Source organism: Odocoileus virginianus, chromosome 16 (genome assembly GCF_023699985.2).
Source record: "Odocoileus virginianus isolate 20LAN1187 ecotype Illinois chromosome 16, Ovbor_1.2, whole genome shotgun sequence".
NCBI classification, from domain to species: domain Eukaryota; kingdom Metazoa; phylum Chordata; class Mammalia; order Artiodactyla; family Cervidae; genus Odocoileus; species Odocoileus virginianus.
In genome coordinates this window covers 59,776,004-59,803,422 of record NC_069689.1, presented here as the reverse complement: position 1 = coordinate 59,803,422, position 27,419 = coordinate 59,776,004, and the positions used below count along the sequence as shown (strand labels likewise).

Genomic DNA, 27,419 nt, shown 5'->3' with positions numbered 1-27,419 from the left:
TGCCAAGTCTTTATCCAGACTAAACTACTACACAGGAGAAAGTGTCTCCCATTGCAATTTACTACATCTCTGGATGATTCTGTTTAAAAAAAAAATTGTTAAAGCTCACACACTAGAGTTGACACTTGAGTACCTCCAACCCCTCTTCCCTGTGACGGTCTACTCCCAACTAAAGAGCCTTAGTTCCTTCAAATATTTTATACAGCATCATTCTGAATCCGTCCATCATCCTGGCATCTCCTGAAGGTACTCTGTCCCTAAGCAGTGCCGAGACACGGAGGCTGGTCTGACCGTGTGGAGCCGAAGGGGCACTCCGCACTGCCTCAACATTCTCTACTTCTAGCCACTGAACCTGACATCACACAAGGTCATTAACACATTATCAACAGTAAAAATGCAGATTTCCCTTCATCTGAAAATGATAATAAAGGTAGGTTCCTCCTAAAATTCCTCATGAGATTAAATGAAATCATACATGTGAAAGTACTTTGCATATTATAAAATAAATAAGGTATTAAGTTGAAAGTCAAAATAATACATTTTCTGATTTCAGAAATGACAGCCCCTAGAAAATCGTAATTATTATTTTCAGCTTCCCTATTTTTAGAAGAAAAAATAGGGTTCTCCTTCCCTTGCCCCACCCAGGAAAGAACATCTAATCTTATCACCGAAGTAGCAAAACAAATCAAAAATAAAATACTAAAAATCAAAATATTGGGGGCATAGCAGTAGTTATCAGTTTAAACTGTTTTCATTTGTAAAAAAAAAAAAAAGAAAGAAAGAAAATTAATGTAAGGTGTTATAAAGGAAACAGTTCAAGAGAAAACAAAGTCTCAAACCAGAACTAATACATAACACCAAGAGGTAAAAAGACGAAAGGCTAGATTCCTAAGAGACTGTTCCCTTCTTCCAACCTTCTCCCCTACGGTTTGGCTCACTGATCACCACACCGAGGAGGCGAGCAGCTCTCTGAATCACGGCTGCAGGTCTACGTGGCCGTCAGCCAACCAACCAAGCACTTTCCCACCACAAGGACCTGCACCTGCTGCAAACAAAGCCCGGAACAAAACAAACAGGTTGTCTCCATCCTCAGGGAGCTTCTGCAGTAGTGGGAGACAGAAAATAAAAGCAACACAGGCTGGTAACAACCAGGCTTCCTCTAGGGATGTAACACAAGAGTCTCAGATGATCATCTGCAAAGGCATCTAGTCATTTATGCTTTTACTGGAAGTATAAACTTACTATGTACATAAACATGTAAATATTTAAGTGTATATTTACTAATACTTATACTCTAAAGTTTAGAACAGGGATTCCCAACCTCCAGGATCTAATGTCTGATGATCTGATGTGGAGCTGATGTAATAACAATAGAAATAAAGTGCACAAGGAATATAAAGTGCTTGAATCATCCTGAAGCCATTCCCCACCCCACCCCCATAACCCCGGTCTGTGGAAAAATTACCTTCCATAAAACTGGTCCTTGGTGCCAAAAAAGTTGGGGACCACTGGTTTGGAACATTATTCACATATTTTCTCCCACTATGCTTTAATTATCTAATTTTCCTTATCCTACTTAACAAAAAAATAAGAACTTTTTCACATTTTTAACTCTTTGGCCTGCAGCTTTCTTCTGGGGCAGCATAATGGCTTCACTACTTGCTCTCAAGCCCCAGGGAAAGAATCTTATCTACAATTACACTAAAATAATTCTTGGGACCTAAAGTCCCTCTGTCTTCCAACTTTCCCTTGTCTCTGACTTTCCCTACTATTAGGAAAAGATTGTCCCTCTATTGAGAATTCTGCCTTATCCTCACCTCCAGGTGAGGTTCTTCACTGAGAACCCCAGTGAAGGGTCATGTACAAACCTTGAGGAAAAGTCATCATTCTTTTCTTTATTCTATGACTGTATTTCACATGTCTCTGGTTGCCTTGAAATTACTCACTGAATTGTTCTAGCCAAGTTGCCCTGAAATGATGTATCTGCCTACCTTCCTCACTGAAACATATCTGAGGGAATTTTTACTATTTTGCTCCTCTGACCACATAAGAACAATATGCATGGAACACTTTCAAAATACACACATACCTTTCTTTCCTTATGAGTTTATAACTAACTCTAACATAATCAGCCAGGTATAGCAATAAAGGCCCCAAACAACATAGTAGAGAAAAGTCCCTTAGTAAATAAGAGTATTTTATGCAGTGTATGCAGCAGGAAATGTGCTGGACTTTCTTCTACAGAGAGAACTAAGTGCAAGGACATTCTGGTTTATACTTGCTGACAAAAGCAGTATTCATACAGATACAGCACAACCAATCACCCATATGTGAATGGAACTACAGCTCTATTTAGAAAGCTATTATCCTAAATGAACCAGAACGGAACAGAGTACACAGACTCCTGGTTAGGATTTAGAACTCTCTACCATAAAGAGTTGGTAAAATCTATAAATTCTCACCAGTTATTCAGAGCATTAGTACAAGTGAGAAATTAGGATCTCCAAAGAACAGAGAGGACCCTGATGACTATTACTACTATTATTTATTATCTTGATCAAAATAAGATCAAGGTCAAGTCTGGTTGAATTAAACAAGGTTTTTTAGTTCTTTCAGTGACTCTAACCCTATGCTAGGAATTATGAGGATTTAAAAAGAAGCAGAATTCATAAGTAAACTCAAGTTTAAGTCTATATAGATGTAAAAAACAAAAAACAAGCACTTAAGACAATAGAGAATTAAACACAAAATCATGTGATTAAGCATACAGATGCTGTAGGAGATGTGAAAGGCAAGTATATTGTGAGTTAGGATACGCACTGAGGTGAGAACTGAGCTGAATCTTGAATGATGGGTATAATTTGGATGAGGTAAGACATGAGGCGTGAGGGCATTACAGTGGGGCAGTTACATGATTAACAACAGTAATGATAATGTTATTGAGTGCTTACTAAATACGAGCCAATTTACATATATTATCTCATCACGCGTAAAATGACTCTGTGCCACAGGTGCCCAGTTCCCACAGTGATTAATACAAGGGCAAGAGATCAAACCCCAGGTCTGCACAACTCCGGAGCCACTCTTCATGAGTCATAAAATGAACACAATGAACGTGGGAGATGATTAGGCACATGAGTTTCTACAGAGAGTTGCATGCATCAAACAGTGCATAAAGAGCTCCACGAGGCCAGGGAACACCGTTTTGTCTGGCAAGTAATAAGAAACTGATGCAGGTTCTTTTGCAGAAGAGAGACTAAATTAATTCAAGAAAGTAATTTTTCAGAAAAAAAAAAGAAATTAATTTTTCAAAAGTGTGTAACACATACACAAAAATCAAGATGAACAGGACAGCCTCATTTCTGTTTAAATATATGTTCTGAAGGCTAAGTTAAAAATACCAAGCATGGTTATTCTTAGGAGTCTAATTTTTTATTTGTGGCTCATTTCTGGATAACTTGTATTGCTCTTTAAAAGAAAAACAAAACTATTATTACTTTAAAAATAGGAAGATAAAATCCCTCTTCAGATTTAAGTGTCTAACATAGGGTGAAAAGAGTGAAACTGCAGCCAAAAACTCCAGTCTGTGAGTTACACAGAAGAGCAGGGGGGCGGGGGGCGTGCTGCCTGAGGACAACGGTAGCCCAAAAAGAAGACACATGAACACAAAAGACAGTAAATATGCAATAGTTCCTAGGCAAACCCACAAATGTCTGATATAAACTTAAACCATGAACAGATCCACAGGCACATTATTCAGTGACATTCCTTTAGGGGCCTGACGGGGGCACATACTTACAGTTGACTTTATTTATATTGCCTTGAATTTCAGCTTGAGTGAGCAGTTCCTCATAAACGTCCCTTTCTCTCTCAGAGCTTTCTGTCTGAAGATGAATAAAAGGTGTAGTTAAATTAGCTGAAGTCTCTAGGAAGACCAAAGAAATACATGTGTGTTCCTCCTCCACCACGACAGAGTCAAGAGCAAGAAAGGGTGTAGCTTAAAATCCTTAACAAAGAACAAAGCTACATGATTGTGACCAAAAACATAAAAAGGAAATCCAATCATAAATAACAAGCTCAAGGAATTCTTCCAGAATCAGGCAGAAGGAGACACTGGTGAACCCTGCCCCGCTCATCTGGGAGCCTGAATCCTTGTCTCAGACTAGATCTCAGAGCCTCTCACAGGTTTGCACACATTCGAGAAGAAAGCAGATGTCAAAATACAATCTAATACTGAAAGACTATATATTGGTAACTCCATTTCATTTATATAAAATTCAAAAAAAGATAAGCTACAGTGATAGAACATAGACCTGGAGTTGCCGGGGTCAGGGGTGGACAGAGGGAGGCAGTAGAGGTTGACTTTGAAAGGGAGATACGGGAACTTTGCAGGCGGTGGTCACATATCTGTATACACTGGTCAAAACTCATCAAACTGTACACTTTACATGGTTGGGTTTTATTATACATCAATTAATATCTCAATAAAACTGATCTTTAAAATGGAGTCATGTTAAATAATGAAAGACTGTAAATCAGTTGTGAAAAGTGAAAGTTGCTCAGTTGTGTTTGACTCTTTGTGACCCTCACAGACTATACAGTCCATGGAATTCTCCAGGCCAGAATACGGGAGTGGGTAGCCCTTTCCTTCTCCAGGGAATCTTCCCAATCCAGCAATCAAACCCAGGTCTCCCACATTGCAGGCAGATTCTTTACCAGCTGGGCGACCAGGGAAGCCTGAGAATACTGGAGTGGGTAGCCTATTCCTTCTCCAGCAGATCTTCCCTATGTAGGAATCAAACCAGGGTCTCCTGCATTGCAGGCAGATTCTTTACCAGCTAAGCTACCACGGAAGCCCCTATAAATCAATTAAAAAGAGCAAATGTTCCATTTTTACCCTGTTTTTAGCATTTGCCATTTTGTCCTGTTTGGCCTGGTAAAGTACATCCTGGTAGGTAGAAGCCAAACATTCTTCAAGATTCACAAGCATGGCATTGGGATTTTTCAAAGCTGTGAAGGTGTCAGCTGGAATTCTGTGGTCAATAGCTTCATTAATGGCAATAACAGCCGCATGTACTGAAAAAAAGAATTCAAAACACAGAACACTGAGGTTATATAAAGTAAAGGATGTACATTACACATTCAAACACGGCAATCCCCCAGCACAGACAGAGGCTGCTTTTCGTAGACAGAGGGGTTAGAGGAATCCCCAGATCCTGTGAGCTCTGTCTTTCCCCTAACATACAAGTCACAGCTCTGTCTATCATCCATGTCTGAAATGCTCAATCTGGACTCTCATGGGGAAAACATTTGTAAGGGTCTTTGCAGGGAGCATCTGAGCATTTGTTCTGGAAATGTTCACCCTTAATTATCATGTAAACACCATTAGAAGACAAGAAACTAAAAAAGGCATTGAAATGCAGAATTTGCTTTCTAGTGCTTTTATTTTAATCAAAACTATATTTTTTCTCACTTATTTCCAAATAACAGCATAAACAACTGTATAGCAGTGTTTGAAACTGTATCTACTGACCTAAAGAAAGAAGTAAATGTTAGTCGCTGAGTCATGTCTGACTCTTTGCAACCCCATGGACGGTAGCCCACCAGGCTCTTCTGTCCATGGGGATTCTCCAAACAAGAATACTGAAGTGGGTTGCCATTCCCTTCTCCAGGGGATCTTCCTGACCCAGGGATCGAACTGGGATCTCCTGCATTGCAAGCAGACTCTGTCTTTACTGTCTGAGCCACTAGACACTTGCTGGCAAAATTCCTCATGTCCAAGACCACCATTATAGTATTAATCATTGAAAGCAGTAGCAACAACTCCATTTGAACCCACGAAACCACTCTCTTCTTACATGCAGCTTCATCCACTGACAGCTCATTAGCCAGAATACCCCCAATCTTGCTAAAGGCAGGCATCTGAATCCCATACTTCTCCAGTTCAATCTTCATGTTGTTGATTTCTTCTTCTACAGGAAAGAATTAAGACCCAAAGGTAAGCACCTTTTCAGAACTTAGAAGGAAACAGATTCCTTAAACACAAAATGTACTGGATAAAATGACATCTAACTCTTAGGATTGTTATAAGGATTTAAATAAGATAATATTAATACATGGAAAGCACTTAACCTAATATCTGGTATATAACATGCATTCAATAGACACACAACTATTATCAGCACTATCACAAGCATCAGAAATAACCATAACATGAGACTGGCTCTATAGAGAATAGTTTTCCCAAACTGCTACTAATGGCATTTCCTCTAATGAACTTATGAATAGAGCAACTTTAAAGGAACTTCAAACAAGAAGTGAATCCAAGTCACTAGCTACTATTAAACAATTTTGTGTCTAAGGCCAGAAGCCAAATGATACAGAAAATAACATGTTAAGGTTTAGCCCTTGCCCCAAGTCTGGGGAACAACTTCTCTGGAAGAAAAAATATCATAGATAAAAGCTGTATTACCAATTTTTAAAACTCCACAGCCTATAAAATAATCACCAGTTCAAAAAGATTTGAGTTTATTTTACCCTTCACCAATATTCCCCCTGTTCTTTTTCTCCCCAAGCCCTCATCTCTTCAAGGATTTGACTATAGCAAATATACACAGAAACACCCACCCAAATAAATGTAAATTGCCATCTTTGTATGCCCCACCTTTGTTTGCCTACAAATGATGCTACTGGAAGGGAAAGGGAAAGACTGTCATAAAGTTTTTCTCACTGTACGTGAACATTTAATATTAGATGTTAATATTCTAATTTACATATAAGAAAACGGAGACTTCTCAACCACACCCATGTCATAACTGAGACAACAGAGCCTGAAATCCCAGGTTTCGTGTTCCTTCCACCATACCGGGAGAAGCAGGTTCCTTGTGCATTTTTTTTTAATCACTGCTGGCACAGTGTTTTTAAAGCCCCACATCTTTAAGATTGGTACAGTTGACTCTCCAGGCTATTTCCACATAAATCAAGCACTTCCTGCCAGGTCTGGAACTTCTTACCTGTGAAGTCAACCTTTCCATACAGGTCTTGAATCTGAGGAGCCAGGCCTAGTTTGAACAGGTACAAACTAGAAGACAAAATACACAAAAGAGTCAGGCAGGACTCCCAGCTGGATGTTCTGCTGCTCTAAAGTCAAAGGGGAAAACCAGCATAAAGAACAGAAGCATTCTGAACATGGAGACTCCCAGGACTCTGCCACATTACACTCAGCAGCTATGATACTGTATCTCAGAGCCTTCTTTTAGTTTTATATAACAAGGAGGTCCTTAAAAGTCACATAATGTAATGCAAAAAGCACTGGGCTGGGAATCAGGAGACACAAGTTTAAGTCCTAGCTCCAGGACAAATCCAATAAGCAATCAGATGTTAATACAAATGTTAATATAACAAAGGTAAGTGAAGTCTTTTCATTTCTGTTTAACTTCTTGTGATCAGTAAGTTTTTTTGTGTGTGTGTGAGATCAGTAAGTTTTAAGTAAAAAGACATTTTAGAAAAATCTCATGAAAATGACTCAGATAGCAAATCTTACTTAAGCTGAATTCATATTACTGATGGAAAAGTTTAATTCAGGTACTTTAGTTTTACATAAAGTATATATCATAAATCTTTATTCTTTAAATAAAAATCTCAACTCTAAGCCCCATGAAGTCAGGGTCAATAAAAGTCTTGTTTACCAGTGCCTACCCAGAGCCTGACATATATTAATAAATAATAATCAATACTTCACAGATGGATGGATGTCTACAAACATGAATCAGATTAACCAGAGACTAAGGCTCTACCAGCTCAGAATAAATTACAAGGGATCAGAAAACCACTCCACAGGGATTAACATGAGCAAGACATTGACAGCCTAGTAATAAGAGAGGAAATAAAAAATATCTAAAAAATAAACCACAGACACTCAACAGAGTAGCCTATAGCATTTGCAGATAATCTCTACATCTCAATATTATCTAAATACAAATATGTATCATGTACACTGCATTCACAAAACTGATCAGCATCCAAACTGTATAAGATAAACCCAAATGCATAATCTTAAAAAAATCAAGTATTCTGAAAACACATTAGAATATATACATCCACAGTAACCAATCATTTTCTCAGGTAAGTACAAATACAAATCTTATGTATACAATTATGGGCTTTTCTTTAGAATAAAATGCTCGAGATGTAAATAAAGGTCCTCTCTCCAAAGATTTTACATTATTCAATACAGTTTCCAAAGCCAAAGAGCTAATGACTTTCTGGACATGTAATACGCTTCTTCATGTACTTCCCCTGCATAGGATGTTCCATCTGCATTCTAAAATAGTAAAAATATTTTTCTCCAGAAGCTTGTTCCTCTTTTATTTCTACTGTAGAACAAGAAAGTGGTTGCCACACTTCAACAAAAGCTTGAGCATGTTACTTTCACAGCCCCAACAAGAGTGAGTTTCTAAGGTCTTCAATGATAATCAAAGGCGTCACAATGCTATCACCAGTTGCTGTTAAAAGCAGAGAAGGGAAGCTGAAAGCAGATGGGCATTATCTTGCTTTTATCTCATTTTAATTATTAGGAATATTTTAAGGACATGATAGAGCTATAAATGGAATCCTAATGGCCACTTGGGTCCTCTTATCCAGCCTCGAAAGCACTTAACCTCACAGCTAAAACTTAAAATTCCTAATAATACACATCACTTTCAGTTTTTGTTCCTGGCCTCCTGTGCTTGCTTTCACAAATAAGCTATCAGCTACCTATCACAATCAGCCTGTAATTGAGTTCAGATTTCTTTTCATTTTTTTCCTATTTAAGTTATACTCTACAGCAATGAGGAGAAGAAGCTTGTGTCAGCCCATCTGGATGCTGATTATCACCAATGACTGTGAAAGTGAAAGAAAGTGAAAGTGAAGTTGCTCAACTGTGTCCACTTTTGTGACCCCTATGGACTGTAGCCCACCAGGCTCCTCCATCCATGGAATTTTCTAGGCAAGAGTACTGGAGTGGGTTGCCATTTCCTTCTCCAGGGGATCTTCCCAACCCAGGGATCGAACCCGGGTCTCCCACATTGCAGGCAGACGCTTTACTGTCTGAGCCGCCGGGGAATACAGATCAATGACTGTAGAGTAACCTATGAAAGAAATCATTATGCTAATCTCAAAGATCACTCTTCAACACAGCAGCTGATGAGGAAACACAACCTAGTACAGGCCCACATCCCTTACCTAAATTCCCTGGGCCAAATATTAATTTAGGATTTCTCAGAAAAGTTGTACAGTGTATGCAGCAAAATAAAACACCCCCAACAAGTCTTGGGGAAGCAACCCTAATCAAATACATTACCTTCTCTGCAGAGAAACATCTGAATAACCACATTAAGTAGATATACATTCTAAGTAATCTCAATTAACACTGATCAGATCTTGCCAACAAATGAGTTTGAACTGAACCAAAACTCACAGACTTTTTAGCATGGTTTTTTTTTTTTTTTTAATTTAAGATAAAGGATTATGGGCCAAACTGAATTCTTAAAAAGATAAAGCATGCGGGTAGGGAATGGAAAAGAAGTATACAAATACACCTGGAATAATGGAGAAGTAGGGTCTCATCTGAGAGTGGAGTGTAAACTACAAGTGTAACTTAGTCTGACTGAAGTACAGTGACTATCTCAGGAATAATGCCAGTCAAGACTTGGGGGTGGGGGGGGGGGGATACAGATGGCAGGAAGGGGGGAAAACAAGGAGATAATGCTTCTTTATCACTGTTGATCCAAAAGGGAAACAGTGCCTCACCCAAAACAGGTAGGTGAAGTGAGGGAGCGGCCCTGAACACTGTCCTGTGAGGGTAAACAAGAGCCTCAAGCACTTAGACGCACTTCCTACATATTATCAAGAGTGGCCAACCCACCCCTCAGGAAAAACACTGTAAGGGAGGAAAGAAATTGTAAATCACCAACCAGGACACACTGCTGTGTATATACTTTCTAAGCACGAACTGCCTATTGAAGAGAAATGGAGAACAATAGCAGGCTTCCTCCCTTTCTCATTCTGATTCCATCATGAGAAAGGCACAGTTAGTTCTTCAGTCTCTCTTCAGGGGATGTGAGAGCCTGGGACCCAGGTTACCTGGCAGAGAGCAGCAGCTACAGAACTAGCAGAGAGGAACTCTGCCAGCTTAGCTTCTCTGCCTGCCAACTTCAGATATCCATGGTGGGTACCGCCTTCACAAGACTATCAGCATCGACAGAACACCGAGCCAACCACAACACTTAGAATCAATCTGATTTTAGCTCAGGCATATACATCTGAAATGGCTACATTCTGAAAATTCTCTGATTTGTCACCTATTCCTAAACAATGTTTTTAAATTCTCATTTTACCATTGTTAGTCCAACATTATGCTATGTACCTTTGAGAGAAAAAAAAAGTAAGGCATGATTTTTGTCCCTAAGATGCTAATAAATATAATAGGGAGAAAAGATATGAAAGAAGGAATATATAACTAAACACACACACAAAACAAACAAAAAAGTCCAGAGGCTTAGAAAAAGGTAAAAAGCTGTCATTATTGGAGAATCTTCACCAAGAAAGTGAGAACTGAACTGAAACTTGATAAGTAGACACAAACAGGAAGAGCCCTTCCATAAAGACAAACTGCCATTTGGTTATAAATTATCCCCTTGGGCTGGAGAAAGGGAGGGAGATTTGTTATAATGTATAATTTATTGTGGTTATATACTAGGCATCTAAGTACTAAAAACACAACCATAAAGAACAAAGGAAATACTTTTGCCCCCAAGGAATCCACAAGATAGCCAAGCGCAAACAGTAACCAGAGGACAATGTAACAAGTAAGATAAGTGGAGTGAGAGCTTTGTTACAAAATGCTAAAGGAGCACAAAGATGGTAAGTAGCTAATTCTGCTTCAGAAGGAAAAAGTAAGAGAAGATACTTATGGCAGCATTCTGAGGTGGCACCCGGGGAAGAGCACAGGTTAAACCAGGGAGAAAAGGGCATTTCAGGCAGAGGAAACAGCAGAATCAAACGCATGAGATACTAGAGGACAGATACACAGGAGGGAATGGCTAGGGGTGACACTACAATGGAATAATCAAAGCATTTTATGGAGTGTCTGGTAAGATGAAGGCTGTTTTGGAAAGACAGCTCTTAGTGCAGCATAACAGATGGACCAGAAGGTAGAGAGTCTAGGAAGGGAAACTCTGAGGGGGTTAATGTATCCATCAGTCCACACAAGAGGTCTACCAGCCCTCAGTTACATTCTCTTTTACGGGTTTCACGCTGATTTTGATACCCAGGGTCTGGCACACATTAGGTGCATATACAGGATGCGATATAAAAAGAACAGCGCAAGCAGAAAAAAAAAGAAAATCTCATACTCAATGTTCCCTCTTATACTCACCCACTTGTATCACCTTCTGGTTTAGTCGGGTCATCCAGTAAATCTGAGCCACCCTGAAATACTAGACTACTAGAACCTACCCTACTCCCTTCCCATCCCACCCTCCCTCCAGACATACCACCTCCTCCCTCCAGTTTAGTACTGTGTTCCTTCTAAGGGCTGAGGACCTGAAATTCGGTCATCTTCCAAACTTACTATGAAACTGAGAAAAAAATTATATCTTGTTTCAGTTCTTATTTATTATATTTGCATTGTCATAAAAATTATTTAAGGAATAAATGTCTTATCAAGGTCCTAGATAACTAAACAAATTATCAATCAATCATTTGATAATTGCTGGTACTATGTTACCAATCAGTATCAAGACATAGAGTATTATGTTCAGAAAGACTCACAAACTTAAGAGAACAAACTTAAGGTTGCTGGGGTGGAAAGATGGGGGGAAGGTATAGTTAGGGAGTTTGGGATGGATGTGTACACACTGCTATATTTAAAATGGGTACCAACAAGGACCTACTGTATATATAGCACAGGGAACTCTGCTCAATGTCATGTGGTGGGCTGGAAGGGAGGGAGGTTTGAGGAAGAATGGATACATGTACACATATGGCTGAGACCCTTCGATATTCACCTAAAACTATCACAACATTGTTAATTGCCTATACTCCAATACTGAATAAAGAGTTTAAAAAAAAGACATAGTATATTTTGTAATTCAGTTTATCAGGTTGAAACAAAATGGTAAACAGTAAGTTTTCAAATATATATAGTTTTTTATAATTTTAAGAGATTTTAACTTAAAAGAGGGGCTATATCTCAAGTGAAATGCATAGTTCAGAGAGATATGGCTGACGTAATAATGTCACATTAATCTCAGGTGTACAGCATGAGATGATCACCACAGTGAGTCTAGTTAACTTCCATCACCACACATAATTACGAATTTTTTTCTTGTAATGAGAACTTTTAAGATCTACTCTTTTAGCCACTTTCAAATACATAATACAGTATCATTAACTATAGTCACCATGATGTACCTTACACTCCCAGGACCTGTTTATTTTACAACAGCGAGTTTGTACCTTTTGACCACCTTCACTCATTTCACCCACTCCCAAATCCCCACCTCTGGCAACTACCAATCTGTGCTCTATATCTATATACTGCTTATTCTACCAGGAAAGTCTGATTACCTCAGTGCATGAATACAGTAGATACATCTTGGCATGTTCTTTCGATCATAGATATCTGTAGTTTCTGGATAAAAAATCTAAGGAGAAATAAAAGAAGTAGAGTCAAGTATGCATCCATTGGGTTTCATTTAATCATTCACCAGTCATCAGTAAAACAAGTAAAACTTTGGACAATTAAAAAAGATCATCAGTGTTCCACAAATAACTTCATTAGGGTGAACAGACAATTCATCATAAGCAATGTAAGGAATCAACCTTACTAATGTAGGAATCAACCCTGAATATTCATTGAAAGGAATTCATTGGAAGCTGAAGCTCTAATACTTTGGCCTCCTGACGCTAAGAGCTGACTCACTGGAAAAGACCCTGATACTGAGAAAGACTGAAGGCAAAAGAAGGGGGCGGCAGCAGAGGATAAGGTGGTTAGATAGCATCACAGACTCAGTGGACATGAATCTGAGCAAACTCCAGGAGACAGTGAAAGACAGGGAAGCCCAGCATGCTGCAGTCCATGGGGTTGCAGAGTCGGACACAACTGAGCACCAGCACCACTCCCACAATACCTATGGCTCCCAATAAGAAAGAACTGTGCACCAAGAGAGAGATGGGATGTACCAGAATCATCTCTTTTAATAATTTTTAAAATTTTATATGCTCATTTCCTAAGACTAAAATGTCTTCCCCTGAACAGTGAAAATCAAGGTCAAAATCAGTCATCCTTCCCCCCAAATATTACAGAGTCCATTTTAGAAAGTAATAGAAAAACAAGGTTGGTTAGGTAGGACAGAGACAGATTATGAGGACTTTTGACAGTCAGACCAGTTTGAACTTGATATGCAGGCCTCAGAGAAGTCCTAGCTTCAAAGCCAAAGCTAAAAACGGAGCCTCAGGAAGATCTGACTGCAGACAAGACACAGAACACAGTGAACAGTGGAGACTGAAGCTGGAGAAACCAGGCCGGGAGGTTGTTTCAGCAGATAAAACAGATGCTGCGAACGACTGAGGAAGGCTGGGGAAAGGGCTCTGCTCAGGAGTCCACGGGAACGCCAAGGCTCTGAGCCTGGGTGACTGGGAAAGTGACGACACGGTACCCCTTACACAGAGGAGAAGGTCACTAGGGAGAAAAGGCAGGTTTAGTTTTAGAGATGAGACATTCCAAGCAATAGAAAGCTATCCACAGAGAAAAGTCTAGCAGCCAATTGAAGACACTGCTTATCATAGAGCAAAACAACTGAAACCATGAGAATGGGAGAATGTAGCTAAAAACAGAACTGCATCTTAAGGAATGCCCACTAGGATACAGAAGGTAGGAAAGCTTAAGAAAACAGAGGACTATTAAGCAGATTAAAAACAATTTTAAAAAGCAAAAACAATAACATGTTTCACAGAGAAGATGGCCAACAGCACCAATTATAATGAAGAGTCAAATGGATAAAACTGAAAAACTATCCTATTAAGTCTCTATAATTAGTTTGTATGTACCACATAAATAGATTAGGAAAGACATCCCAATAAAACTACACATGTGTTGATATATGGCAGAAACCAACACAATATTGTAAATCAACCATCATCCAACTAAAAATAAATAAGTTTTAAAAAATACTATATAGGTATTGTCAATTATTGATCACACATTATATTATGGGCAAAAACACATTTTTTAGGCTAAGCATCTTTAGTCTACATTACTCAAAAATCTTCTGGACTTAAATCCTACAGAGCAAGGCTAATAGCCATGTGCTCAGGCACTTCAGTTGTGTCCGACTGTTTGCGACCCCATGGACTGTAGCCCACTGGAGTGGGTTGCCATTCCCTTCTCCAATTGTTCTGACAGCCTTTGGGGAATTCTGTTTGTCGAGACTGTGGTTCAGGACAAGGCACTACTGTGAGTAAACAAAAATGGTAATAAAATTAAATTATTAAAAAGGCATTTTTGTAGTAAAAATACTATTAGCAAGAGCAATTATTAACAAAGCTCTTAGTTTCATTCAAAAAGGTTAATTTAAACTGCCATTGCCCATTGGGCGTACTATACAAAAAACAGGAACAGGAAGTTACAGGTGCACAGAAAGGCCTAGTGGCTGTAAGAACGTGAAGTATTGCATTTCCTGACATGTGTGGGACTTGATTCTTGAACGTACCAGTGCAGGGAAGAGAGCTCCAGCACTTTGCTTGGAACAAAAGAGGACACAAGCTAGTCTTCAGCCAAGACGTAGCTCTGAGTTAAACTCAATTCAACAGGTATGTGTGCGACAGTGAGCAGAGCACTCCGCAAAATGCCAAATGCTCATTTCCCAGTGGCTTCAGCCACCTTCTGATACTCTATATTTCTTTTGAATCTTTCTTTGGTTACAAAAATTTAGACTCCACAGGAAAGTATAGAGAATGAAAACCACCCCTTAACTCCATCACACAGAAATGAAAACTATTTCTGTCTGTGGATTTTTCCCAAGAACACTCTATTTTTAGACAAAAATCACAACCTCATCTAAGCCAGAACACAAACTTGTATAATCTTAGCCTGATTTTATTTTTCACTTAACACATCAGTTAGGTATACAGATTTGACATCATCCTTTTTTAACGGCAGCAGTAGTATTTGACGGGCTGTAACCATGGTTAATACCCAGAGTGAAGGAACATGTGGTTTACTATCAATTTTTTACATCATAAGCAATGCTGAAAAGCCTTACATACACTTTTTTTTTCCTGCTTGTCTAATTTTTTTTCTTTCTTTTTTTTTTTTTTTTTTTTGAGCTGGTGGGGTGTGGGTGGGGATAAATTCCTAGAAGAATTCTTAAGTCTAAGGATGGTGGGGGTGGGGGGAATAAAAGCTGTCCTTGCCTCTAACAGTAATACTACATCATGGCCTCTCTGGCTATTCAAGACAGGACTGGGTAGCTAGTTGTATGATCACCACCCAGGACAGTGATTCTCTTGCTTTCTGTACATCGCCTGCTCAACAAGTCCGTGCTTCACCTATATCCTAGTCATATGACTGACATTCCCTTTTAACTGTACACCCTGATCAGCAAATGCTAGTGACTATTCTAATCTTTAGATCAGAACAGCTCCATGATGCTAGTTTATCAAAGGGAAGACTTCTGCCCAAGCAACCAAGAGGGACATGACCCCCTGCTGCTTGCCCTGGGCCAAAGTAAGTGGGAAACAACCCCCCAGCTCCACCACCAACAGCAAAGACTGCTGCCATATTCTGCCTGCTCTCTGCAGCCCACGGCAGGTTGTCACTCCAGAGCCTTGCTCCAGACCTGTAAGATCCCCTATCCAATAAACCAGGGATGCCTCTCTTGCTGTCTCTGGACTCTTCCTTCAGTCTCAAAGCTGGGCAACTTCAAGGCTTGCCAGCCTGGGAGGTGCAGTCCATTGAGATGGCAATTTCACCAAGAGCAGCACTAAGCAAACGCATGAGCAGATGTGCTCAAAGACGCCTCCTCCCGTATCAGAGGTACCGCCACGGGTGTTCCCGGGGGCACAGCTAAGAACCTGCCTGCCGATGCACTGGACTCCGGCTTGATCTCTGGCCCGGGAAGATTCTGCCTGTCACGGAGCAACTAAGCCCGTGTGCCACAACTACCGAGCCGGTGCTCTAGAGCCCGGGAGCTCCAACTTCTGAGCCCCAGTGCCGCAACTACTGAAGCCCTCACGCCCAGAGCCTGCGCTCTGCAACGAGAAGCCACCACTGTGAGAAGCCGCACACTGCAACCAGAGAGTAGACCCTGCGCTCTGCAACGAGAGGAAGCTCGAGGGCAGCAACGAAGACTCAGTGCAGCCAAAAAAGAAAGTTACAGCCATCATTCCAAACTCAAGATGTAAAAATTAAATATGTGTCACTTTTCTGTCATCAATTATACCTCAGTAAAGCTGTCAAAAACACAAACTACAGCCATCGCCAAGACCAGATACAAGAAATAAACATCATTATATGGCCTACACAATCTGAAATATAAAATAAACCCTTCATACTCCACACAGATTTAATTATTCAAAAGCTGAATAATGATGTTTCTAAAATATTTCCTTATGTTTCCTAAAGTTAGACCTGGATGTAGCAATTCTGTGAACAAATAAAATCCACTGAATTGTGTACTTTAAAATGGCGAATTTCATGGCACGTGATTTTTTTTTCCCCCTGGCTACACCTCAAGGCCTGTAGGATCTTAGTTCCCCAAAAAGGGATTGAACCTAAATGTCCTGAGTCCTAACCACTGGACCACCAAGGAATTCCCTCATGGTATGAGAATTTTAACGTTTATAATTTGGTATAGTAAAAGTAAAGGACATCATAGGGAATTTCTCTAGGGTAAGGTGAAGCAGAGATGAGAAATATAAAAGAAAAAGAACAAAGCCAATTCCTAAAACAAACTGGAGAGATCCTTTAGCATTTAAAAAAGAAAAAAATAAATGACACACATACACACATATATAAAACACCAATTGAGGATAATTTTATATGTTGAATGAGAACTGTTATGCCAAAACAGCCAGAACTAAGACAGAACTGTGAGTATCACATTAATTACCTTAGGCAATCCAATCTCACCCATGGCATTCAACCACTGAATCACGTTATCAGTATGCCTGAAGTGAAGGCCAGTTGCCTAGAACAAATAAAAGACCATTAGGCACTGTTTGGCAATACTGAAGCAAATACTAAACAAAAACTCTCCTTGTAAAAGCTTCTCTGTGAGACTTCGCGTGGTCCCCTTAAACTTAAGGTCTATCTCCAGCATATGTTCACATTCTAATCCCTAGAAGCCAAACTCACATCTCAGCTCTTCTCAGAAGAACCATCTGGTGAATCTTCTGAGTACAGTGTGCTCAACAGAACATGGTCTTGGGAATTCAATTATTCTGGATTCTGTTCCTGATGCAGCCATCTCTTGGTAACACTGGGCAAATCTCTTCACCCTTTTGAGTCTTAGTTTCCCCATCTTCATGGAGAAGGAAATGGCAACCCACTCCAGTATTCTTGCCTGGGAAATCCCATGGATAGAGTAGCCTGGCGGGCTATATAGTCCACAGGGTCATAAAGAGCTGGCCATGACTCAGTGACTGACACTGTTACCCATCTTTAACATCTACTTTATGTCTGTCAGAAAGATTAACTGAGAAAATGTACATAAAACACTCAATGTGGTGTCTCGCTGGTAGAAGATACTCCCAAAGTGAGGTTTTCTCATACTTCACATACAAACTTCCCCCTCTGAACCTCTGCACCTGTTGTTTTTTTAGGAAGGCTTACTCTCAAGGCAGGTAGAAGAGTAGGCTAATTGCTTTTACTGCTGCTGCAATCTCCAGGCCCCTCACGTCTATCTGTTCTGCACACATTTTGTAGACTCTCGACAGAACAACTCAGGAGGTATCTTCAGAATAACTACTTAGTTAACACTCCACGTATAAATCTTTGCTTTTTTAAAAATTTTTAAATGAGGTTAGCATATTCTTTATTTATTTTTTGATGGCACTGTGCCATGTGTGGGATCTTAGCTCCCCGACCAGGCATTGAACCCACACCCCCTTCAGTGGAAGCACAGAGTCTTAACTCTTGGACCAGCAGAGAAGTCCCAAGTCTTTGCTTTTTGATGAGGGAAAGTTTCTATTTGGGATGTTAATTTTGGCTTAAGATCTATATTTTCCTTGTTTTCCTTCAAATTTAAACATAAAACAAAATCTCTCTTGATTCTGTCTTCATTCTTAATCCTGAGCTCTGACCCAGTTCTGACAGTTGACCCTTCATACATTTGCTCTTGGTTTTGCAATCTTCCACTATCTTCTACACTTACCCTTTTCTAGATAAGAGCTCTTAGGAAAGCTCCCCACAGAAATTCTGTAGGCAATGGAATTTGGTCCTTGTCAACATCCCAACTTACTTAAGGTCGTCCTCTTTTTGAGGACTGCAAGAATCAAACACTCATCTCAATTTCCTGAAATCAGATCACTTTCCTACTTATCTTTTTTTTTTTTTTTTTCATTTTTTTTTATTAGTTGGAGGCTAATTACTTTACATCATTGCAGTGGTTTTTGTCATACATTGAAATGAATTAGCCATAGCTTTACATGTATTCCCCATCCCGGTCCCCCCTCCCACCTCCCTCTCCACCCGATCCCTCTGGGTCTTCCCAGTGCACCAGGCCCAAGCACTTGTCTCATGCACCCAACCTGGGCTGGTGATCTGTTTCACCCTAGATAATATACATGTTTCGATGCTGTTCTCTTGAAACATCCCACCCTCGCCTTCTCCCAGAGTCCACAAGTCTGTTCTATACATCTGAGTCTCTTCACTTTCCTACTTATCTTAAACTTTAATATCACGAGGTGATTTTCTCCCCTCCAAAGTTGCTAATGCTTTCAATTTGTTAACAAATCTCAGAGTTTGGTTAAAATTAAAGAAGTAATTTCCCTAGTTATTTCCTCTGCCTTCTAAGAAATAAAAACCTCATTAAGGACCATGAAAATTTCTCTATACAAATTACTCATTAGAAATGCACCAGGAATATGGTCAGCTCAGGTTCTTTTACTACTATATCTTGACTTTGCACTGAACTTTCTCCACTCTGCCAGGCATTTTATTTTGTTGGAACAAAGACATTTCCACATATTTCTCAGTAACTCTTTCATGGGATAAGGGATGCTAAACTCTCTCTGATTTATGGAAACTGAAGCACCAAGCAGGGAAGGACTCACCTTGTATCTGGTCTGCTCTCGGTCATAGATCTTCTTCAGGGACACCACTTTAGGGGAGAAGAAGTTTCCCAGTTTGGCGAGGTAGACCCCATTCCTAAGCCCCTCTTCCAGTTCCGTGGTGGGAGGCAGATCTTCCCCAAGGCATGCTTCCATCCACCTGCACAGAAGGAGAGAGGCCTTGAGAAAAAAAGAGGGAAGGTCTGAACACTCTCCTTGGAGATCTCAAGCTCAATTTCCACTCTCCTTGGACAAGTTTATATCAAACATAGGCAACACTCTTTAAAGATTCAATTTCAGGGGCTTCCCTGGTGGCTAAGTGGTTAAAGACATGGGTTTGATCCCTGATCTGGGAAGATTCCACAGACTCTGAGTGACTGAGCCTGTGCCCCACAACTACTGAGCCTGTGCTCTAGAGCCCAGGAGCTGCAGTTACTGAAAACCGAGCACCCTAGAGCCCATGTTCTGCAACAAGAGAAGTCACTGCAATGAAAGAAACCCGTGCAGCAATTAGAGAGTGGCTCCCCACTTGCTGCAACTAAGAAAAGCCCATGCAGCAGTGAAGACCCAACACAGACAAAAATAAATTAATTAAATTATTTAAAAAAAAAAAAAAAGATTAAGTTTCACACACATCCTTGTCCTGGCCCAGTCACATCTCAGGAGCCAGGAACTGAGGGAAATTTCTGAGTATAAATGCCGCCCTCTTCGCCCTTCTTTCCTCTCTTGCAACAAGACACCAGCTGGCTTCCAGGTCCTCACTGCCCACGAAGCTCAGCCCAGACCCTCTCCCTCACTCCTTCAGTTGCTCCTGAAGAATTCCTAAGGAAAATCTTTTGTAACTGAAGCCACCATCTCTCAGCTGCGCAGAAACTTAAATTTGTAGATGAAGTTCTCTTCTGGTTTGAGAACTCAGCATTGACAGTGAATTTCTAGATTCAGATTTTAAAGTTGTGTGGGGGTTACCAAAACAGTCAATCATCTCACCTAAAATACTTTAGGAAACTCCAATGGAACCAGTACAAATGAATTAAGTGTTTTTTTAAGAGAGGAGAAGAAGTTAGAAAGGAAAAGAGAACTAAACTGTCCACCTCAGATTCCTCTTATAAGATTTCAAGGAAGCCCAAGATAAAACCCTGGTGGCTCAGATGGTAAAGAATCTGCCTGCAATGCAGGAGACCTGGGTTCAATCCCTAGGTCAGAAAGATCTCCTGGAGAAGGGAATGGCAACCACTCTAGTATTCTTGTCTGGCAAATTCCATGGACAGAGGAGTCTGGTGGGCTACAGTCCGTGGGCTCGCAGATCCACTTAACAGAGCAACACTTTCACTTTCAAGATAAAACAAAGCAAAATTTACTTGCACACATTTTCTACCAATAGAAATGTAGGTAACTGCCATTCAGGGCGATGATTTAAACTTTTTTTTTTTGAGTCATAGAATCCTTGGAATATGCAAGGAAAGCTATAGACCTCCCCTCGAAAATGTACACATACTTAAGTTTATAATTTCAGAGATTTCATTGACTCCATATTGAAAACCTTTAATTTAAAATTATGCTACTCAAACTTTACAAGGCTATTGTTATCCCCATGTTCTTCACCACACCAGGGCAGCAGGTAGGGTGGAAAGAGGACCACTATATGAAGCCTGGTCTATTTCACTAGTGCCAAATATTTGAATAGCCCAAATGAAAAACACAAAAGAACAAAGAGACAGCAGACTGAAGTAAAAATTAGATTTACTGACAAATGAGACAACATAAAAATTAAGCGTTTATAACGTCAATGGATACATAAAGCTTAAAGTAAAAGATAAATAAAATTTCTTGTATTCCATCTTTTCAAACTTAGATTACCACTCAGAATCTTTAAAAAAATAATAAGGGAAAGCAACAGTGGCCCTGCTTTTCTCAAGTTCTATAGAATAGTTATTCATTTTCTTTCAAGACTATTCTGTTTCTAATTCAGACAGCACACTGTCTGACACTAAGTCGGTACTCAAATAAATATTAGTTGGACAGATGAATGGGCAAGAGAATTTTCTGGTTACTTCCTATATCCAATGGTATTGTGTTTTCTCCTCTGGCTTTTCTTTTACATAGTAGAATTGAAATGTCAGGAGGGGAAAAAGAAGAAACAAATGAATTTTCCAAGAGAGTCGCCACAGTAACTAGATACCAATTTTGTAACAACTATAAAATCCAAACTATGCTTCTCCAACAGCCTAAAGACCAGGAGGGCAATGTGGGGAAGAACATAGGTCCATGGTATGAAAAAAAGCTGTAGTCATCAGAAATAATCGTCCCTCCAATGTTTTACTGCTAAAAAGGATCCAGCAAACAGCTTCTGGCAACCCCTGGTCTCAGGGGGCAGTCTAACTTGTGTTCTCATTAACAGGGACAAACCTGGAATAACTTGAAGCCAAACACAGCCCTTTACCACGTAAGGGTGTAAAGAAAAAGTAACATTTTCCTCTCCAGATGGAGAAGACTGCGGACAAACAGCACACTAGTTCTCTCGCCTTGCACCAGAGCCAGCAAGCAGGGCTCTGCAGCTCTCCTCTCCGAGACTAGATCACAAGCCCATTCAAAGGGGGGACCACAGCACGCCCCCCACAACCCTTCTCTGCCTCCTCTCGTCTGACCGCTCTGAAACAGTCCCAACTAATGACAAGACTCGCAAGCTTCCTGGTGGAGCTGAATGCCCTGCATGCCACACAACTGTCAGGCCAGAAGAAAAGTCACCGGTGACCTGGTCACAAGCAAGCAGAGAGCAGGAGCTAGAAGAAACAGGGGAAGCGTACAAGCGTCTGCACTCCCGTTCCTGGCGTGGCTCATCCCTCATTCTAAACTCTGCTCCACAGCAGAAGTGTCATCTGGTTTGCTTACAAACACAGAGTTAGTTAAATGAGGACCAAATTATTTTGGAAAATCAAGATTAGTAAGTGATGTGCTATATTACTATCATTTTTAATCACAGCAGCAGTTTGAGTCCTACTATAATTCTGAGGAGATACAACAAACCCACCTGTCCTCTCCAGCCCATCTGAGATTGCCCCTCTGCCACTAATTCAAAGGACAACAAAATGCGAGAGCAAGGAGCTGTTAGGACAAATCCCTTTGGGTTCTTCCTCCCAGTATAACACACATCCATTATAGAAAACTACAAGACCTTTCTCATTATCTTATGAATATTTTCCATGTCTCTGAACACCCTGAGTCACATTAAAATTCTACTCAGTGCTTAATCAGTCACCTATGTTGGATATTTATAACATTTCTAAATGTTTTCAACTGTTAAATAATTCTCCAAGGAACATCTTTGTACACAATATTCTTCTGTATTTATAATTAATTGCTTTGGAAAGATTTTAGAAGTGTAACTCCGAAACAAAAGACCTTATTGACCAAAAGCTCACCCAAAGGTTGTACCAATTTGCACAACCCTCTTGTTTTACAAATAAGAATTAAGGTCTACCCAAGGTTACCTGCTAGTTAGTGACAAAGGTGGGATAAGAGGACCCTGATTCCTAGTTTAGAATCCTTCTCACTAAACCATTATTGCTCTTACCACATCACCCCAGAAGCCTAACAGCACTAAGCTCCAGAGCTGTCTAAACAGGACAGAGCTGCAACTCTCCCATGCAGGAAAAAGACTGGTATCTCTGCACGTTTTGTCCACTTAATAGGGTTTTAAATATTTCAGCTTAACTGTAAGTCCACCAGCATTTCTCAGCTCAGACACAAAGCTTTCTTATAAAATTTAAGCATTTAACTGTATAAATTCACTTTAGAATAAATCTATGCATTGATACCGATCTTATGCCAGACACAAAAAAATCAACTCAAAATGGATTAAAGACTTGAACACTGTAAATCTGAAACTGTAAAACCCCTTTAAGAAAACATAGAAGGTAAGCTCCTTGGTATCAGTGTAGGAGACAATTTTTTTGGAGTGTTTGACACCAAAAGCAAAGACATCAAAAGCAAAAATGAACAAGGAGGATTACGTAAAACTAAAAAGCTTCTGCTGCACAGTGAAGGAAACCATCAACAAAATGAAAAGGCAATGCAAATCATATATCTGATAAGGGGTTAATATCCAAAATATTTGAAGAACTCAACAACTCAACAGCAAAAAAAAAAAAAAATCCAATTTTTAAATAGAGGAACTGAATAGTTTTCCAAAGGCATACAAATGGCAAATAGGTAAGTGAAAAGATGCTCTGCATCATTAAATCATCAGGGAAATGCAAATCAAAATCACAATGAGATATCACCTCACACCTGTTAGAATGGCTACCATCAAAAAGACAAGAGAAAACAAGTGTTGGTGGGGATCTGAGGACACCCTTGTGTACTGCTGGTGGTGCAGACAAAGAGTGTCAGTCATCGCCACTGCAGTAAACGAAGAATGTTGAGGCCGTCAGCCGCCAGCCGCCACGCCACACCTGATGGCGCGCCCTCAGGGGGATTCAGGACGGAGGAGAACGGTGCCTGCCACCAAGCCAGCGGCCTCTACACCCACCCCCAACGGTGTACTCTGAGGGGACTCAAGACAGAGAAGAAAAGGATACTGGCTCTAGATAGGCTGCATATCAAACAAGTAATTTTGGACTTCCCTGGTGGTCCAGTGGATAAGACTTTGTGATTCCAATGCAGGGAAGCACAGGTTCGCTTTCTGGTTGGGGAACTAAGATCCAACATGGTGCACAGTGTACCACCAAAAAAAAGAAGGAATAATTTCAATAAGCTCAGACTCCTACATCTTCCCACATGTAGAAAAGCACCAAATTTGTTAACTTGAGATGTCTGGGTGGTGGTGGTGGTGTCGATAGCAGTAATCTTATGATGTTCCAACTACCTAAGCATTCTGGGGTTTTCTTGCAAAAAACTCTCATTTTTTCCTGGCTCCTCCCTTACCTCTTTGAAACAGTCCTTCCGAGCTATCTGAGAGGCTGTCTCTCGGGTTGAAGTCAGCCAAATAAAACATAATTCTCAACTTTCAGATTGCACTTTTTTTTTTCCAGTCAACAGTGGGAATATAAATTGGTACAGCCACTATGGAGGCAATATGGACGTTCCTCAAAAAATTAAGAACAGAACTGCCTTTCATCCAGCAGTCCCACTGCTGGGTATACTCCCTGGGTATTAACAGGGTGGTTACAGGACCTAAATCTTGGACTCGGGTAAGACCCCAAATCCGAGGATGCTAAACTCCTGTATATAAAAGGTCATAGTATTTGTATACAACCTAAGCACACCCTCCCCATATACTTTAAATCATCTGTAGATGACTTATAATATCTGATACAGTGTAAATGCTATGTAAATTATTGTAAATACAATGTAAATGCTATGTAAATAATTGCTACCAAGCAGCAAATTCAAGTTTTGCTTTTTGGAACTTTTCAGAATTATTTTTTCCCTGGATATTTTCAATCCACAGTTGACTGAATCCATAGATGCTGAACCTGCGGATACAGAGGGATGACTGTATGTCCAAAGGAAATGAAGACAGGATATCGAAAATATATTTGCCCTCTCACAATCATCACAACACTATTCACAACAGCCAAGATGTGGAAACAAGCCAAGGACCCACGAATGCATGAATGGATAAAGAGGTTATGATATATGGACTGTTGCTGCTTTCAGTCGCTTGTGTCCAACTCTTTGTGACCCCATGGACTGCAGCACACCAGGCTTCCCTGTTCTTCACCATCTCCCAAAGTTTGCTCAAGTTCATGTCCATTGAGTTGGTGATGCCACCCAACCATCTCATCGTCTGTCATCCCCTTCTCCTCCTGCCTTCAATCTTTCCCAGCATCAGGTATGCACATACATACAAAGAAATATTATTCAGCCATGAAAATGAAGGAAATCCTGCCACTTGTGACAACATGGACGGACCTTGAAGGCAGTATGCGAAGTAAATTAAACCAAAAGGAAAAAAAAAATACCGTATGGTATCAATCACACGTGGAATCTAATAAAATAAATAAGTAAAGTCACACTTTTAGTGCTTGCTAGGAGGTAGGGCCTAGAGAAAATAGGGAGAGATTGGTAAATGGATGCAAACTTACACCTGTAAGATGAATAGGGTCTGAGGCTCTAACATAAAACACAGTGACTATACTTGATAACACTGTATTGTATAACTGAAAGAAAGCAGAAATTTAAATGTTCTCACCAAAAAAGAAAGAAAAAGATAAACATGTGAGGTGATGGATATGTTAACTAGATGGAGGAAATCCTTTCACAATGTATACATACATCACATCACCACAACGTACTTGCTTTCAAAGTTCTACAATTTTATATGCTACTTATACCTAAATAAAGCTGAAATCTAAAAATAAAATAAAATAAAATAAATTTGGGACTTCCTTGGCAGTCCAGCAGTTAAGACTACACGCTTTCCCAACTAATAAAAATAAATGGAAAAAAAAAAAAGGAAAAAAAAAAAAAGGAAAAAAAAAAAAAGACTACACGCTTTCAATGCAAGGGGCATAGGGTGGATTCCTGCTGGGAAATTATGATCCCACAAGCCTTGCAGTGAGGCCAAAAAAAAAAAAAAAACTAACTGAATGAATAAATAAATAAAATCTATGCACAAAAGAAAAGTCATTGGCCAACACAATTCTCATGTTACCAACTCTCATGTTGAAAACTATCTTACTATTCATAGAATTTCACGGTTGGAAGGCTCATTAAAACCCTTCCAGTCTGCCCTAACTCCTCCACTCCCCTCTCACCTCCCACTCCCTCCCTCACTTAAACGCCTGAATACTCCCAAAACATCTTGGTCAAATCATGCTGTAAACTGACTCTGCTGGCTCAGTGGTAAAGAATCCACCTGCGAGTTAGGAGGCACAAGAGAGGCGGGTTCAATCCCTGGGTTGGGAAGATCTCCTGGATTAGAAAATCCTACTCCAGTATTCTTCCCTGGGGAATCCCATGGACAAAGCAGCTTTGCGGGATACAGTCCACAGGGTCTCAAAGAGTTGGACAGGACTGAGTGAGCTCAAGTATATGAGCATCCAGGCTGACCCCTGATCACTGATGCTGATGTGGAATCACACATTCAAGTTATTAACCCATTTCATCTCAGGATTCTAGTAGCCAAAAAGCTTTTTATTAAGCCAGCATCAACTCTCCATGAGCACCCTAAGCTGCCTTATGGAGCAAGACAACATATGGAATTAAAATATAATGTGTCCAGACATGGCCAGGGACTTTTAAAGACCTGGATTTATATCTTGTCTCTGTTACTCATCAAGACCAAAGTCACTTACCCAATTTCTTCATTTGTTAAAAGGGAATAACAGTACTTTCCGGATAGGTCTATTGTTGAGGCTTAAATAAGATTACATGTGAAATGCAGGGCTTAAGCACAGAGCATGGCCAGGTATTTTAAAAACATGTGTGCTTTTCCTCCTTTCCTCTCATATGATGAGCCACATGCTGACACTTCTGTCACTAAGATGATTCCAGTTCCTTCAAGTGTGCCTCAAGAAGAGAACAGCACCTACCTCATAGGGCGACTGTGAGGGTTAAAAGCGATAACCACACACAGAGTTAAGAACAGTGCTTGGCATAAAGTTAGCACTCAGAGCATCAGCTGGTGCTACCAGGAGTCTGAGACGTGACTCCCCGCCCCTCGAACCTTCCTCATTCATCTCTGAACACTTACGTTCCAGGTGTGGTCTGATTGGCCTAAAATGGAACTGGAACATCACTTCTTCATTCTGAACAGACCAAAACCACAAAGCCTTGATTAAATTACTGTATAACACTTTTCTAATCAACAGAGTTTCTTAGGATGTTTTCCCCTGAATACACAGCTGCTAAACCTGGTCTCTGCAGTTCCATATATTAGATTCTTATTTGCACTCATCTCTAGTACATTTCTTCCTGCTTGATTCAGCCCGTTGTCCCAAATGTCAACATATTTGCAGATCCTAATTCTGTGGCCCAAAATATTACCTTCTCTCCCAGCTTCACATTATCCATAAATATTAGTGGATTTTGAAGAATGGTGAGGAGTCAACCAACCAAAGGGCCACAGCAGAAAAGGCCTCCAGGCAGAATAAACACCA

At 40.1% G+C, this 27,419-nt stretch overlaps 1 protein-coding gene across 1 annotated transcript in view; it reads right to left on the bottom strand.

Moving 5' to 3' along the window:
• IQGAP1 (IQ motif containing GTPase activating protein 1) overlaps positions 1–27,419 on the bottom strand; it is a 100,544-nt gene that overhangs the window by 45,986 nt on the left and 27,139 nt on the right. The window contains exons 3-9 of the mRNA XM_020911254.2: positions 19,321–19,477; positions 17,157–17,234; positions 12,613–12,689; positions 7,014–7,081; positions 5,859–5,972; positions 4,898–5,076; positions 3,800–3,884 (exon numbers count right to left, since the gene is read on the bottom strand). Of these exons, the coding sequence (XP_020766913.1) occupies positions 3,800–3,884; positions 4,898–5,076; positions 5,859–5,972; positions 7,014–7,081; positions 12,613–12,689; positions 17,157–17,234; positions 19,321–19,477 (758 nt within the window). The remainder of the gene's footprint in view (positions 1–3,799; positions 3,885–4,897; positions 5,077–5,858; positions 5,973–7,013; positions 7,082–12,612; positions 12,690–17,156; positions 17,235–19,320; positions 19,478–27,419) is intronic.